The 18,301-nt window shown below is 35.9% G+C and overlaps 2 protein-coding genes across 3 annotated transcripts in view; one reads left to right on the forward strand and one right to left on the reverse strand.

The window, feature by feature from the left end:
* Positions 1-2,464, reverse strand: part of LOC106053312 (collagen alpha-5(VI) chain-like) — a 64,501-nt gene extending 62,037 nt beyond the window's left edge. Inside the window, exon 1 of one of the 2 annotated variants that reach the window (XM_056016945.1) lies at positions 2,383-2,464. The gene's annotated coding sequence lies outside the window, so the exon portion shown is untranslated. Of the gene's footprint in view, positions 1-2,126; positions 2,259-2,382 lie in introns of those variants that run through there. The other variant, XM_056016944.1, reaches the window with a different exon arrangement.
* An 8,207-nt stretch (positions 2,465-10,671) lies between these two features.
* Positions 10,672-16,659, forward strand: LOC106053192 (uncharacterized). Its single transcript, XM_056016946.1, has 3 exons — positions 10,672-10,734; positions 11,833-12,695; positions 14,895-16,659. Exons 2-3 carry the CDS (start codon positions 11,887-11,889, stop codon positions 15,775-15,777), a joined length of 1,692 nt encoding a protein of 563 aa, XP_055872921.1. The 5' UTR covers positions 10,672-10,734; positions 11,833-11,886; the 3' UTR covers positions 15,778-16,659.
* The last annotated feature ends 1,642 nt before the right edge of the window (positions 16,660-18,301 follow it).

Below are 18,301 nucleotides of genomic sequence, written 5' to 3' on the forward strand. Positions count from 1 at the left end.
GACTAAGACTAAGACTGAGACTAAGACTAAGACTAAGACTGAGACTGAGACTAAGACTTAGACTAAGACTGAGACTAAGACTAAGACTAAGACTAGGACTAAGACTAAGACTAAGACTAAGACTAAGACTAAGACTAAGACTGAGACTGAGACTAAGACTGAGACTAAGACTAAGACTAAGACTAAGACTAAGACTAAGACTGAGACTGAGACTAAGACTGAGACTAAGACTAAGACTAAGACTAAGACTAAGACTAAGACTGAGACTAAGACTAAGACTAAGACTGAGACTAAGACTAAGACTAAGACTAAGATTAAGACTGAGACTAAGACTGAGACTAAGACTAAGACTAAGACTAAGACTGCTTTATTGATCCTTACGGAAATTTGTTGTGATTACAAGGACTCGTTTCTCATATAAAGACAACACAACAGAAAAATACACATAAATACAACAGACAACATTCAGCGACTACACACAGGCATCTTGGTGCATTTCATATTCCCTGATCAATGAGTGGCGGTGATAGATTCTGACCGAGTGAGGTACGAACGAGTTTTTGAACCACTACGTTCTTGTTTTGATTGACAGCAGTCACCCACTTCGCGACGACCTGACGTAGTTCTGATGGAGCGGGTGGCGTTGTCTTCCAAGATTTTTTTCGATTTTTCTTAGGCACTTTTGTTCAAAAAGTTCCTTTAAATGTGGTAATGTTGTGAGTGTAATTTTTGATGCTTTTTTAATGATGTTTTCTAGACGTCGCAACAGTTGAGATGAGGCGTTGCCTTGCCAACAAGTTATTCCGTATGTTAGCAGATTTTGTATAGTCCCGCCGTAAAAAGTCTCAAGGATCTTCTTGTTTAGTTTAAATCTAACCCAGTGGCGACCTGCATATTTTGTCACATCTAATGCAGACATAGCCCTTGCCCAGCAATGGTCTATTAAAGAATTGCGCAAAAATTAATTTAAAATGTTTAGGTTGTTTAGATATATATCATTAAAAAAAAAAGAATGTTTGTGATAATGATATTATTATTCGGACAACAGAAAGTTCTTATTATGGATCCTTTTTTTGCCTTAGTTAAGGCAACAGATGTTTGTTTAATTGTAAAGTATTTCCTATATTTCGGATGTTGAAGATAATCTGCATTCTAATCGAAATCTCCAGGAGAAAGATGGCGGTCTCGGGTTTGAATGGCCGCTGTCTTCCCCAGTCGCCATGATTTTTTATTTTTTTTTATTTTTTTTTTCACTTTTTTTTTCACTTTTTTTTTTTTCTTGATTTCTTTTTTTTTATTTTTTTTATTTGATTTTTTTTTTTTAATTTTTTTTATTATTTGATTTTTTTTTTATTTGATTTTTTTTTTTCGTTTGATTTTTTTTTTTTTTTTTAAATTTATTTTAACCTTATTTATCTTTTTTTTTTTTTATTCAGTACTAAAGAGATGACATTGCCAACAACACATAAGACACTAACATAAGTTTACGGTTTACACAACAGGTCACGTTAAAATTGTTCATAAACTGTCCGAACTTAACGACCATTGTCCTGTGTTGTAGACGAACGAAGTTTTTTGGGATTCTTTCGGAAGGATCTTTTTTTTTTTTTCAGTAGAGGAGATTACATTGCCCACAACACATAAGACAAAAACGGTAGTTCCTGGTTTACACAATTTTTTTTTTTTTGTGAAGGTTAATTTGATTTGATATCAAATGAATGGACTATATTTTGTATGTATTAAAGCAGGGGTTCTCAACCTGTGTGTCGCGACCCCCTTGGGGGTCGATTGACGATTTGCCAGGGGTCGCCTAAGACCATGAAAAATAAGGATTGTTATTGTCTATTCTTCTATTGCTGTGTGTGTCTATGGGGGGGGGGGGGGTCGCGGCAGAGTGGTATAATATAAAAAGGGGTCGCCGAGCTTAAAAGGTTGAGAACCGCTGTGTTAAAGTATAAAGTAGATCTGTCATATATATATGTAAAGCGTAAATAGAAACAGCACAAAAATAAGGTCCAGAAACTGCAGAAAAACAAACAATTTGATTCGAAAAACTACTTATCTATTATTTCATTTTTATAAATAAGCTATTAAAGATTTTGAATAAAACAGCAAAAGTATCTTACTTTGATAGAAAAAGGTAACCCGACAACGAAAATGTCACCAGCTCAATGAGAGTCCTCCTATATGCCTTTAAAAATAAACACACTAACAAGGAAGTGTAATGCAGTTGTGTCCCCTACCTTTTCGAATCTCGTAGAACTAAAAATAAGAAAAATGTACACTCTTACGTTTTATATGGGTGTTGAAATAACGTGTATCTGGAGATGTACATAGAATGTCACAATCAGAGGCGTAGCGAGCATTAAAGGTTAAACTGACCTGGGGGTCGTCTTGTTAGACATTTAGTGACTGTTAATTTCCAGGGATGCTACAGAAGGATTTGTAGGTAACACATTTAAAGTTCTGACTTGGGGTCACCTGTCAATCAATGAACTCAATGTGATGGGCTAAACAAATAAAAGGGGAAGGGAGTTGTTCATCTAGAAATATACCTGGTTACATTAGAGGTGTGGCTCTTGTAGTCCAGCCCCCCCCCCCCAATAAAGATTAACTACTAAGTAAACAAACTCAGTTCCCTCGAAAGGTGTGACCACTAGAGAGTGTCAATACGCTGACATTAAACCTACGTCCATCGAATTTAACTTGTGGTTAACCACCCATAAAAAACTCAATGTGATGGACTAAACAAATAAAAGGGGGTGGGAGTTGTTCATCTCTACCTCTGGAGATATACCCGCACAGCTAGACAGACGTCTGGTCAGCATGACGTAGTCAAGGAATGTAGCATTTTAACATGTTAACTAACTTACTCAAAGGTCAAGACAAATTGAAAAAAGTGCCAGCCATTGCTGCTCTGTATGTAAAGCGCATTTATGATGTAAAGTTTCATCTCTATTTATGTCAAGTTATTAACACGCCTTGTCTTTATAATAAACGATGTTTGGTGCATATTCATAATGGCTCTATTTTTAAGCACATTATTTTGTTTTCATATAAACATTAATACATTCTATAACAGACAGTAATGGAACTAGGTCCACTTTATGCATATTAAATTATGTACTTTTTACTATCCGGTAGTGATATCCGACCGGAGCCGAATAGCACCGGATAGTAAAAAATGCCGGATATTCGGCAGAAGCCGGAGCCGGAGGGACTATCCGGTGCACCCCTAATTTAAAGACAGCATACAAAAAAACGAAAAGAGACAGGTTGACTCGGCGCCTTCGACACGGAGGTCACGGTTGACTAGAGCTTTTGGATCCAACGACGATCTGCTAAGTCCTGGAAAAAAAAAGGAAAGTAAAACTTTATGACCATACTACAAAGTCTTCGGGCTTGCAAAGACCTTCCTCCAGGGAACAGTACCAGGAAAAAGAAGAAAGGGCAGAGAGAGAAAACAATGGGAAGACAACATAAAAGAATGGATGGGCCCGCCATTGAAAGGGGTTCTATCCAAGGCAAAAGACTGAGAGGAATGGAGAAAGTCGACAAATCTTTGTGATGCCCCGACGGTTCAATAAACCAAGGTATAGGTCCGGGGTCGGCAACCTGCGGCTCGCGAGCCACATGCGGCTCTTTGGGTGTGAAGCTGCGGCTCTTAAATTCTATACGCAAATATTATTTATTTTATCGAATCATTTTTTAAAATAGTTCTGAATCGTTTAACAAACATTAGGCGCCGTTTCTATCTCTGAGCCACTTGTACTCGCCTGTCACCACAACCCTCCCCCATGAATTTGTTTGCTCACCTGTTTGTTAGTGAAGCACAAGTTAGTGTTGTAAGTAAATGTTTAACTTCTTTAGGTACTGCCGAAATAAAAAAAATAATTATCTAATAATGCCATATTTATATTATATAATTTGTTTTGAAAACACTAATTATACATGAATAAATATATTCGTTTTTTTTTTCCATTAAATATCGTGTGAGTACTATTTATTGTTGGCAAGAAAAAAAAATGTAAATGTTGTGGCTCTTTAAAAACTTAAAAATTTTGTAAATTCTAATTTTGGCTCTTCCGACTCAAAAGGTTGCCGACCCCTGCTATAGGTGAAGGTAAAAGTGAAAAAAAAAAATAGAATCAATAAAAAATGTACCAATTAATTATTTAAACTGCGAGATCTTGTGAAGCTATGTACACTCTTCAAGATTCGTCCGAAGACGTGAACTTTTATCTATTTGTAGTGGTCCCTCGAAAAGGGGAAAAGACTCTATTGGTTTCGTGTCAAATGTCTGTCCGTCTGTCCGTCCTGTTTAGATCTCGTAAACTAAAAAAGATAGTGAAAATCCGACATCACAATATTTTAGTCCATTCAAAGTTCTAATGCAACGGCTACTTTTTTTTTCTTTTCTAAAAGCGAAAAATCAAATTTTTTAAATCCCTTAAGCAGTTTTTTTTTTCATAATAGTACACCACTTTTATAACTATTCTCTATTAATAGTAACAAACACTGGAGGCTCCTTAGTAGGGAGGATAATCATTTTACCGTATTTTTAAAACATTTATGCAAACAGTTTTCGATTTTTTGTAAAACAAAAATTTTTTTTACATTTGTATTGCTAAGTTAAGTAAGTTCTGTCATACTGGCTACTACATTTACACGAAAACATTTTTTTACTTTTTTAAGAGCAAAAAATCTATTTAGTATGCAAATAAGTTGAAAAAAATGTAAAACAATTAATAACTAATTTTCCATATTATCGCTGAACTGTTGTGTCTATTCACAAACATAAAATAGTTAACCTAAAGGAATTTATTTTTACGAATTTTTTTTTTTTTTTTTTTTTTTTTGAGGAATTAGAGATTGACCATTTACAAAGTAATTAGATCAATTCGATATTCATTATAAGACATTAGTTAGGCCAGGTTCATATTTAATTTCACATTCACGTTCACCTATCCTTTGATTTGCTGGACCGCTGTGCACCATACAAGATCTGTCAACCTTCTTTCTCCATTCTTCTCTGTCATTTGCCTTTGATAGAATTTTATTCTGATAATATTAAAACCTGCCTTTTTACCTGCCTGGGTGAACCTCTTCAAGGGCCGATTTTCAGTTTATGTTTCCACACAAACTGTCTTTGTAACCTTGTTGTTTTTTTTTTTTTCAATTTCATGTTTGTGTTTACTAAGCCTTAGACAGCAGCCTAATATAATAAAGGGAACTAATTCAGCTTATAGCAACCACTGCAGTCAATTACTTCTTTCCCTTGTTTGAGATAACAAACAAAATATATGATTCAATGCTGATAGAACTCACTGAAGGGAGAACATCTCTCCTCTCCAAAACAAAAGGTGATCCGAATCAACCATCGAACTGTAGCCCTATCACTTGTTTTCAGTTGTATATAAACTATTAACTTCACTATTAAAAAGTAAAATGTATACATTTTGCTCTGCCCATAAACTACTAGCAGAGGAACAACAAGGTTGCATTGAAGAGTCGATGGGCTGTAAAGTACAGCTAACTATAGATGGTATTATATTGTACCAAGCTAATAGAAGAAAAAGAAACTTACACATGTGCTACATCGACTACAAAAAAAAAAAGCATTCGATTCAGTTCCGCATGATTGGCTGTTGAAAACCCTTGAAATTCATAGAATCAACCCAAGAATAAAACCATTACTGAAAGTCTGTATGGATAATTAGAAGATAAGTCTACACCTTAATCATGATAAACTAGGTTCTGTGCACATAAGAAGGGGTATATATCAAGGGGACTCACTATCTTCGCTCTGGGTGGCCTAGCTATTAACCCACTATCTAAATTACTCCATAGCACCACAAAATGGTTTTAGGGTTGACACTAAATGTACAAAATGTGTATCTCCTCTGTTATACGTGGAGGATTTAAAACTATGCGCAGAGAACGAGCAAAAGTTACACACCTTAATTAAAACGGTAAAACATTTAGTTACGATATCTGCATGTCTTTTGGCCTGGATAAGTGTGGTATCATCAGCATAAAAAAGGGCGAGGCAGCCAACACTAGAATTGCATTTGAAGGCATCGAAGAACTGAACTCTGCCTCCCTTTATAAATACCTTGGAATAAACCAGAATGCCAGCAGAGGGTAAAGCATGAGATTCGCCAATGGGAAGAAAAAAACTCCACGGCAAATTCCCGGCTTTATTAGACGGGGACAACATTGACAAGGCTGCTTCCTTAGCATGGCTCAAAGCAGGTCATCTCTGCACTGAAACTGAAGGCTTTGTTACAGCAATACAGGACAGAGTAATTAGGACAAAAAAAAATTACGAGAAACATATCCTAAAAGCTAATTCACCAGCACTTGGCTTTGACACACAATTTGATAGTGAAGGATACTCCTCCTTATTACAAATACTCACCACAGTGGCGTAGCATCCATGGCGCTATGGGGTTCAATGAACCCGGGCCCACAACCGTTAGGGGCCCACTGAGCATGGGCCCATGACTCTTGACTAGTTGAGAACTTTGGGATGATACCAAAATGAAAAAAATAAATGCACTTTTGTAAAAAAAAACTGATTTAAAAAATAGAATTTAAAAATACTTCCTCAAAATATCCTGAACTTAATTTATATGTGCTTAAAAACTAGTGTTTTATTTTATTGGTAGTATTACAGGAATAGGGGAGGGAGGGTGATGGGGAGAGTTTTGGTTAAGAAGTAGGGATAAGTCCTGAGTGTCACTAATTTCGATACAGTTGCAAATTATTCAATTTTATCAAAGCTTAATTTGGTTATTTTTTGTTTGGTATTTAAAGTATTGTAAATTCATCGTTTATAGAGACAATAAAGCGCTGCTTTCTATTTCGTAGTAAGACTGATAACTATTCAGTCTGTTGATTAGCAATAGAACCCTAGCACCTCTCGGTGACAACGTAGAAGATTAGTTGTCCCGGGCATTCATTGTGGTTAATAATCATCGCCAGACCATAAATGTTTGTATTCCTAACGACTTATATCTAGTCCACCAAATTCCTCATCTGGAAGCTGGTGCAGTTCTGCCAAATCTTGTGGAGGCCCACCCGATGGTGATGTGGTGAAACGGTCAGAGTAACAAAGTTCCCCCGGATCTGCCCACAATGGCGTCCAAGTCGCTGTTCGCTGTGATTAGCCTAGCTTCAAATATACTGTGTCGGACATAAAAACATTAGCACAATAGGAATTCACGCTGATCTGTCAGCTGGTAAACATACCAACAGAAACATTTAGGATTGTGTTTCCCGGAATTTTCTTTCTTGCCTTCCAGGCTTCCATAGAAACTGGTGTCGGACATAAAAACATTAAAACAATATTATAGGGAATGCACGTTGATCTGTCAGCTGGTAAACACACCAACAGAAACATTTAGAATTGTGTTGAGAACTTAGACTTTAAAAAATGCTCCCTAAAGCTATTTAGATTTATTTCAGTATATTAATTATTAAAATAGTAAAATAGATGAATGGTGGTCTTACGACGAATATAAATAATATTGTATAATCTCAAAAAAAAAAAAAAGAAAGTCTGACATCCATACTGAATTTGTAATATGTTTAGTAGACATTGAACTGTCTCAAAAGAAAACATTGAATCCGATGAAGTTTACATTGCGAAATAGTGAAAAACATTAAATCAGGACGATGGTTCCTCGAAAGTCTTCATTGCATTGTGAAATAGTGAAAAACATTAAATCAGGACGATGGTTCCTCGAAAAAAGTCTTCATTGCATTGTTTTGTTGTCATCTGTATTGTATAACAAAAATGTTAATGTAATCATTATATCAGAATAAATACGATGTACAATCTAAACAAAAAAAAAAAACAAATGCAATAAAAATAACAATTAAATATTTAGAAAGCCAAAGAAACATCAGAGTGTTAACATAGGGATCGTTCAAGTTAAACATGCTTGTGCTATTGCAATTAAGGAGGTAACCGAATTGGGGAGCAGGTTTAGAACTAGATCTAGAAGATAGACTGATAACTAAATTGATCATGGAGTAGTATCATTCTCTGACCAATGCTTAGTATTTGGTTGAAACTTGGTTCATAGCTGTTATAGAGATTTAACACCATATATTTATACAAATATTTCAGAAAATCGCAATGAATATTCAAATTTGACAGAAAATCAAAGACCCAGAATGATTCAAAACGAGATAATAGACATGTTGGGCAATTCAGTGCTGAAAAAAAATACCGGTACTTTAGGACATCCATTCTGTACCATTTGTCTCTTTCATTGGTGGCAGAGATCAAGACAAAAAGTTGATATCGAATTCGTATTATTTTTTTAATACTGCTAGTGATTTCCGATGACGGAACATCAACAGAAATAGAAATTAGATAGTCATTATTAGGTTTCATATTTACGAGAATCAGACGTCAGCAGAATTAGCTGAACAAATGCTCCAAGTAATTTTAAAAAATCCACATTTATCCTTAAAAATAACTGCAAGGCTAGAGCTTTGATGGTGCTTCCAATATGACTGGATACTACAATGCTTTGCTTTGCATTGCTTCATCAAAAGAAACCGCTTGCGCATTTAGAAATAGATGCACTGGTTTCTTACTTTGCTACTTAAAAGGCCAGAAAAAAGTTGTAAATAAATATTCGATCTGTTTACTGTTAAATAATGGACGTAGAACTAGATACTAGTTTGTAACAATGTTTTAAATTTTAAGTTTAACACCTAGATCTAGAAGTGTTTTAGTAATGGCAATGTGTAGAATAGGAACTTCGACCCATAAACCATTTCTTTATATATTTGAAACTCCGTTAACTCGTTTCATTCTGTTCAAAAATTGTACAAACTTTGACTTTGAATTCGTGTTGGAGTTCGAACAGAGTCAAACGTAATAAGATTATTAAAAAGCTACTCTACTTGTATTGGAATGTCTTTTGGTCAATGTACCGATACATTCAGATGACTCAATTGTTTTGTCATACATTGTAGGCCTATTTGTCTTATTGGGGTAGGGGCCCACCAATATATTCTTGATCCCGGGCTCACGGGTATCTTGCTACGCCACTGACTCCCCACAAGAGGTTCTCAAGTCTACTGATCATCTGCTGTACTGGGATATGACTATTTTGGCCGACAAAACGTTAGATTTCAATCGCCCTGATTTGCTGCTCATCGATAAAAAAGAAAAAGCCGCTATCATTATTGACATCGCTGTACCTCTATCTCATAGGCCTAATTTAAGAAAAACTGAGTTGGAAAAAACAACGAAAATATGGAACCTGCTAGGCTTGTAGATTAAGCGTTTATGTAAGTTCTCTAAAATAACAATAGGCCTATACCCCATTGTCATATCAACCGAGGGGAGAATAACAACTGACTTCACAGATACCGTCAATGCGCTTGGCATTCCTATGAACATTCTCGTTGCCTGTCAGAGGGCGGTACTGCTGCAGACCTGCCACATAACCTGAAAATTCTTCACTGGAAACTGATAAAGGGACTACCATGAATTTTGTTTCCCTTTAACAAAACTCGACCCTGGCTGCTCCAGAGAATGTATAGGCCTACTCGTTCTTTTCTAACATAAGAATAATAACAATTAGGCTTGTCTTCGAGTCCGAAGTTGAATGAGCAATGCAGTATGTATTTGCCGTGGCTACGCAACCCCCAGCTGTAACCAGGGCCGGTCTTAGGCCACTGCAACCTATGCGGTCGCAGTGGGCCCCGCGCTTTCATAGGCCCCGCGCTAATTCAGGGTGTAATTATTAAATTGCAAAATGTATACGAAAAACTCCTGGAAATTTCCTGAATTTATTAAAATCTCCTGAAAACTCTTTAAAATCTCCAGAAAAATAGACAAAATTGTCATTTGTGGGTGTCATTCATTGCGAAAGACGCCAATCCTACGCGTGATAAAAGGACAAAAGGCATTGTCAGCTTTCATGTAATAATCGGGCGAATTTATACCTTAACCGGACGTTCCAATGCTTTAATTACTTTTATAGTCACTAGCATATAAATATGCAATTGGTTACAAGGTTCGTAAAGTACAGATCGCAATTTTTAACTTAGTAAAGTCGAATTTTTTTTCTTATACAAAATCTTAATTTTCGCTTATTATCCTTATTCCCACACAGACTAGGCCGCGCGCAATCAGTTTCGCATAGGGCCCCGCAATTGCTAGGTCCGGCCCTGGCTGTAACCTACATATTTTGCAACATTTAGGAAAAAAATTTATATGCTGCTGATAAGATCATAAACAACAAACTGAACTTAGAATTTAAAAAAAATAGGGAGCTTCTGTTAGTAAAAAAAAAAGGGGGGGTGAATACCGATTGCTTGGAGTAGTTATATAATAAATAAGTAAATCCAACAACATACTGATACTACACCAGGTACACCCATGCATTATATGCAGATGATAGCCAAGTAGTTAGAAAATCTGGGTATTCATTTAATATTTTACTGGGTATTATAATAGAAAACCGAAATTAAAAAATTAAAGATGCGATGCATTTCTAGGCTTGATAAAAGTTACGAAATAGTTATTTCTGCTAACTAGTCTATCAAGTAGAGATAGAATAGATCTAGATCTAGATCTATAACAAATTCTAATAGTTAATAGTAGAGATCTAGAATCTATATTATAAATATAGATCTAGTATATAGATCTAGTCTAAGTCTAGATCTTTAATCTAGCAAGATTTAGATATCTTGATCTCCAAGGTAAAAGTAAAGGCCTACCATTCCATTATTATTCATTATAATTATTCATTATTATAGATAAAATATTATATAGATTCTAGATCTAGATCTAGAATCTAGTCATATAATTTATAAATAATAGTAATAGATCTAATCAATTCTAATCATCTATATAGATCTAGATCTATATAATAATTAATAATAATCTTTCGTAAGAAAATTTGTATTACAATTTGTGCATTACACCAAACAAAAAACATTATAACTATAAGAAACCAAAGTGTACTTTCACACCTGACTCACTCATAATTTAGATCTAGATCTACATCTACATGAAATACATGTGACAAAGTTTATACCAGATTGTTCTTATTTGATGATTTGATTGCCAGGGGAACAAAAGAGTGTTTGTGTTTGTTTGTCTTTGCTATCGGTGTCTTGTATCTCTTTTGTGATGGTAAAATCACAAAATCCTGACACAAAGGGTGATTCTTTATTTCGAGGATCTTGTTAGCTTTTTTATAGATGTTTGTCTCAAACAACTGCCCAAATGTTATAAGCACATAGATCTACATATTCTAGATTCTGATAGATCAAGACTAGAAAAATGTAGAGTTAGAATAGTTAGATCTACTAATTATTAGGGTTATCTAGTCTAGAATAGTCTAGATCTAGATCTAGTAGATGAAGTTTAAAAGTTAAAGTTTTAACAGTCTAACTATCCTACTAGTCTACTATGAATTCTAATTATATGATTTAAGTCTATCTAGGTATAGAATCTTAGAGTTAAATAAATCTATATCTATAATCTATAGACCTAAGGCTAAGGTCCTAAGCAGATTTTAATCTAGTCAATCTAGATTATATAAAAATATACCTTATTCACCAATCGTAATCTAGAGTGACTAGAGGCCACTAATGACTAGTACTGACTTGAGTGTCTAGACTTTATAATAATCTAGATTATAGATTATTAGTCTAGATTAGATCTCTAGAATATGATGGATTCTGATAGATCCAGACTAGAATCTAGAGTTAGAGCTATATAATATATATAGTAATTAATAATAATAATAATTAATATTATTTATAGAAATGTTCTCTTTTATTATCTTTCAGATGTACGTTTGATTTTATGAACAGATGTGATGGATAAAGTGACCACTGCTACACATGGAATCGAAAAAGGAAATAGTTAAGAGTGAATCAGATGTGATCACAATGGAAGTGGACACAACCGATGCGCTGGAAATCATTCTTGAAAAAGATGAAAACACGTCCAATAAAATCACACGGCTGAAGGATAAAAATAATGCAGAGGATGTCTTGAGGGGAAGAGAGAAACATACGACTCAAGAGATCAAAGTAGAGAAAGATGTTGAAATCAAAGTAGAGAAAGATGTTGAAATCAAAGTTGAGATAGATGCTGAAAATGATTCAGATAAAGTCACACCAGTCAGCGATAAAATTAATACTCATGAAACCATCAGTCAGAAAGACAAATTGGCTGTAGACCACGTCAAAATAGAGATGGATTATGAAAATGCTTCAGATGGCGTCATAACGCAGGAGCAATGTGCATCAGGTGATGTTTCTAGTGGGAAGGATCATATTGCTGGAGAAGAAATGATTATCGAAATGCAGAAAACAATGACAGATCTGGATATTCTCATTGAGTCGCTCAGAGACCAAGAGTTTAATATAGCTTTTGTCTACGATCTCTACAAAAATACTTACAGTTCGACAGAAACAGCTAAGATTCTTATGACCATGTCTCCTTCATATATATATTTGGCACCTGCTTGCCATACAGTAAAAAACATTGTCAAGCGAATGAACACGTACTTAAAGAACATTGACGGCAATTGGACTAAAATTTGTCAATACTTGAGTGCGCCATTCACATTGCTTAAAAAAAAAATTAAGTCACCAAAAGCCCTAACAGAAAGCCCCAAAAAATGGTACTCTTGTGAGCTGCAAAGGTAAGTAAACACTGTATATATTTATTTGTAACAAAACTTTAAATTTTTAACATTTGTAGATTATAAAGCATATATGTCGGAGAATGAAATTGGTTGTCCTTATTTATTTGTGTAGAATTTAACTTAAAGAGATGAAACCAAAGTTAATTATGCACCAGTGTTAGTGAATGATTAAAAGAAAGGAAGTTCAATTAAAAATGCTCTTTAACTTAATCATGACTGCTTAATGAAAGTGTATTTAACAAAATTTAGGAGTCATTGATTAACAAATTGATTAACATGCGTGACTAGATTGACCAGTTAATTCAGCCACTCACTTGTATTGGCAGGGTTTAATCTACGAAAGTGGAGTGAGGCAGGAGTCCTTTTTTTTTTACTACTAGTTAAGAGCCCGCAAATTTTAAAAGCTTGACCCTTCACTAGTCTCCGGGCGGCAGCTGATCAGTTCAGCATCTAGGCTATAGACCCCGACAGACACAATCCCTACACCAGACGAGCGTGCAGGGGGTTATGTCAATCAGAGCTTAGCATTTTCCCCAAACCTCACCAGCAGAACTCTGCACCAGGAGAGCATGAGAGCATGCTGGGAAAGCTGGAGCTCCCACAACGTTAGTGCTTTTCGGAACACCCCGAGAGAACTTACTCCAGTTACCAGAGGACACCACGAGGAGGTCGTCGAGCACTGTGGTGGCTGTCCAGGCCTGAGCAAGCTATTATAGCACAGTGCAGGACAGGTCATTTTCCTGTTGGCTCATATTTCTCATGGCTATGGCCAAATTTCGATTCATGGTGTCCCCACTGCGGGGAAGAAGAGGAAACCGTGCCTCATATTCTGTTTGACTGCCCAGACTTGCTGATCTCCGTCTCGACAGGTCTGGGAAACCAAAAATTCTCGACCTGTATGGCGATATCTATGCACTACAAAAGACAGCAGGATTTCTGTCCAGGGCTTTTTCAAGAGAGGATTTGAGCCTCTCAAGCCCTCACTCAAATGGAGTTTGATGATGATGATGAGGATGACTAGGTTGACTAATGAAATGTGTAGAACGTAATTCTTTTTTGAAGTAATGTCTGTAATAAACAAGAAGAAGAGTGTATCATGATCTCGAGTATGAATCATACCATTTATAGTCTATTTATAGTCTATATGTTTTATGTGTTTGGGATATTCTTTCAGAAATAAAGATTATTACATCCAAGCCCAAACCTCCCACAGGGTGACAGGGGAGGATAGCTGGCTGTCACGAGCACATACCACACATCCATGTAGCCATCCATAGTTGGCAAGAGATGCGTTCATTGAAATAGAATTATTAAAACTTTAGAAGGGAAAAGAGAAAGAAATATTATATTTTTAGTAAAGTAAAAAAAAATAATTTTGTGCTTTATAAATTATCATCATAACTTTTCCTGCCAGAACGTCACCTACCCTAATTATTCAAATATAATCAACAGCATACATCTGTATGTATCACATTTTTACAATGACTTCTTTCTTTGCGTTTCCCAGGTCAGACTCTGTATAGTTTGAAGATATAAATGGCAGCTCTTTCCAACTGTCAAGTTGCTTGTAATTTACTAAATTAAAGCATTGTCCTGAATTCTGAAGATTAAGTATGAAAGAAGTATTTCTTGTAACCATTTATCACATCTGAAGATATTTTCTTCTGGTGTGGGTAGGGGGGGGGGGTCTAATTTTTTTAACCTATGCTAGTCAATTTCCATCAACTCTTAACAGTGGATTCTCTTCAGAAAATTGCAACACTCAACCAAGCATGTCTCTTGCTTGTGTATTTTTGAAATGTCCTTACAAGACATTTGGGCATTACTATTAGATATGGTTGGAACGATGTCGACCACACAGTAGCTCCCCCCCCCACACACACACACACACACCTTTTCTGTGTACCTGGTGTGTTCTAAGGGAGCAGTTCTCAATCTGTAGTCCTAGGGGTCTACGAGACGACCATACTGGGTCAGCAGAAAGATGAAGATTGTATACATTTATAATAGCTACTTTGCTAAAGGCCAGTTTTATCACATCAAATAGTTTGAATAACAATCAAGTGGCCCATCACAACTGTTGTTTAATTTGTCTATTACAAACTATTCTATGACAATTGTTGGAAAAATATCAATGATTAACAACAATCCTGTGATTAAAATTAATGCTATTCTTATTTATTTATTTTTTTTCAGATTGATTTTGAATAACCCTGAAAAATCAGGAATCGGAAAATCTCCTACTTTAAAATATCTGATTGATACATTTGGGGATTGCTTAGACAGGTGTCGTATTGGTCATGTGCTCTTGATCTACTACCTAGACAACTGTAAACCTCACGCCACAGCCAAACATGTCAAAATGGTTTTTAAATTGAAATCGTCAGTTACCAAATATCGCATCGTCAAGCTAGTGGAGAACACTATTATCAAGCGCAAGGCAAGCCTTTATAGAAATCAAGAGTTTAGGGAAATGTGTGCGCAGGTTTTTAGAAACAATACAAAGCCATTTTTAAACTTAACTGGGGCAGCTGTAAATGAAGCTGATGTGGGCTCGGGGTGCAGCTCCAGTAAGAGGTTTGCAAAAAAGTACAAGCGAGCGTCGAGGCGTCCAAACACTGTCCCTGGCGAAGCATGTGACCAAGTGGAGAGGCTCAAAGAGCGGATTAAGTTCATATCCCAGTCTCGTCACAGCGAGAATGCAAAGCGAAAAGAGCTTCTAAACAAGCTCAGAAGTAAATTACAGTCCGATCCGCAAAACTTGCAACAATTGCAAGAAACAGCAAATATAAAAATGGCAAAATTAAATGCCCTAAGAAAGAAGCTCAAAAGTATGGATTTAAAGTCCATGACAAAAAAGCTTGAGAAAATGACTAATTTGTACCTCAAAGAGAAAAGAAAGTGTCGGAAACTTACAGAAGAAATGTCACAAGTTCCTTCTATCCACCAAGCACTGGAAGAAAAGAAAGCAACCATGGAACGTCTTCAAGCTGAGAATAATAGTCTGAATGATAAAGTTCGGGATCTGGAAATAGAGTGTCAGTATTTATCCCAAAATCACATTGAAAAGTATCACTAGTGAAAATGAAGACACTTGACCTATTTAAATGCTTGAACTATTTCTTTTCTGCCATATTTTGTCAGTATATCTAGTTACTTGGCATTTGTAATATATGTTTGAATTGGCATTGAAGAACATTTTTGTTACAAAAAATTATTATAGCTCATATTTTTTTTTTACAAAATTTTGCATCTTTTTGCAAATAAAATAGCAACCAATCTCAGACCCACCAGAAAATCTAACCAAGTATATATTTCTTTGTTACCATTCTGTTTGGGCTTTTGAGAATATCATAGACATCCTGGGATTTTGTGTCTGACTAAACAATTTATCTGTATTTTCAAAAGTTTTGTCTTGTCTTGTGTTATGAACTATACAGGTCAGACCTGAAAATAAATTGACCCTTGTGTTATTACAATGCCAAAGAACAGACTACTTCAGGTATTGCGTTACTAATATAATTTTAATTTTTTTTTTTTTTTTTTTTTTTTTTTTGGCATTGGAGTAAAATCTTGGACATATTTTTTTAAAAATACATTATATAATCAAACTTTTATCATTTTTTTTTTTTATTTGAAAGCATTATGTAAGTAAGTTTTTATATTTTGTATGCATTGCATAATTAATTTTTATTGAGTGTAAGAGACATCTAAGATGTGGCTGTGTTTAGGCTGGGTGCAAGATACATCTCAGATGTAAATCTCTTTACTGAAGCGGTATTGTTTAGTGTTAGTAGTTCTATTTTCTGACACATTTAATCATGTTGATTGTAATTTTTTTGTTAATGCCTTTTAACATTTTCCCCATGTAAGTTATTGCATTCATATTTGTTGAGACCTGTTTTAAATTTAAAAAAAAAAAGATTATTGAACAAATTAAAGAAATTTGTTTGCACAATCAGTAATTATAAAATACTTTGTTATTCCTAGTATGATATTTCAATACAAAATTTAATATTTGTAGTAAAATTAAAAAAAGATTCTTCTTTCAGACCTTGCGATCTATGGGTCAGATGATGTTAAAGTAATTTGTTTCTTTGGCTAACGGTTTTAGAGCAGGGTGTCAAGTGGCCAGCACAACGACCAACTGCCTTTACTTTCCCAATTAAAGTCAGGTACCCCAAAAATTCTGAAATTCAAAATCCCAGTCTTCACCGTGATTTGAACCACAGGACCCCTGGTTTGGAATCCAAGCTCTTAACCACTCAGCCGCCATGCCTCTGAAAAAAAAATAAATATAAAGATATGAATAAATTAGTGAATTAATAGGGACCAATTATCAGGGCATAATTTTGTTATGAATTTCAAAGATTAATAGTTTTATCTTTATCACCTTGATACAGTCATTGAAAATGTGTAGTTTGGATATCTACCCGGAAGTGATGTCCGTATTGTGATCCACCGGTCTAATAAGAGATTTAGTGCGCAATAATGTCCTGGGCTCAAATTCTGGTGAAGACTTTGATTTTTAATTTCAGGATCTCTGAGTCCATCCAGCTCTAATGGGTACCTGATATTAGTCTGGAAAAAAATTAAAGGCGGTTGGTCCTTGTGCTGGCCACATGACACCCTCGTTAACAGCTGGCCACAGAAACAGATAAACTTAACACCATCTGCCCTATTGATTGCAAGGTCTGAAACTTTAATTTAAAAAAAAAAGACTAATCTGATTGGTCAGTAAACTTATACGCGTTTGTCCAGAGAAATCTGATTGGTTACTTTTATGTTCATTTCTATCTATAGTTCGTCCATCGTGGTTCGATGATGACCACTTTGTCATCCAGGGGGCTGAGGGCTTTGCACTGGGGTTTTATGCCTCCTCATGTGGCTGGTGAGACCTATTTGAGCCCGGAATGTTCGGCCGCACACTGGGCAGGTTATTCCAGCTGGAGCTAGTGTCGTTTGCCTTGCTTTTCTTCTCTGGCGTTTTTCTTCTGCCTGCGTTGTTCTTTTTTCCTCAGCATCCTGTGCGCCAGTTTTCACAGCGCGACGCCATGATGCTCTGTCATGTGCCTCTGTCTCCCAGGTGCCAGGGGTCTATGCTGAGCGCCTTCAGAGAAGCTTTGAGGGTGTCCCTGAAGCGCTTTCTTTGCCCACCTTGCGAGCGCTTGATTTATATTTAAAAACACAAACAAAACTTATCAACATAGCTTTATTTCATGCACCGGATAGACCAGAAAGCTAGCTACTTGCAGTCAGCACCGCATATATGAAAATCGATATTGAAAGCCTAAACATCCGGAGACTGTCTCAGAAATTTGCTACCTTCTTCTTAGTCTTAATTTGTTTCTATTTTTTTTAGGGGGGGGGGAGCCTTCCTATTAAAACGTATAGCATTTATTTAATAATAATCCAGGCCTGAGCAAGCTATTATAGCACAGTGCAGGACAGGCCACTGTCCTGTTGGCTATTTCTCGCGGCTATGGCCAAATTTGGATTCACGGTGGCCCCCCACTGCGGGGAAGAAGAGGAAACCGTGCCTCATATTCTGTTTGACTGCCCCCAGGACTTGCTGATCTCCGTCTCGACAGGTCTGGGAAACC

Source organism: Biomphalaria glabrata, chromosome 18 (assembly GCF_947242115.1).
Source record: "Biomphalaria glabrata chromosome 18, xgBioGlab47.1, whole genome shotgun sequence".
NCBI lineage: Eukaryota > Metazoa > Mollusca > Gastropoda > Planorbidae > Biomphalaria > Biomphalaria glabrata.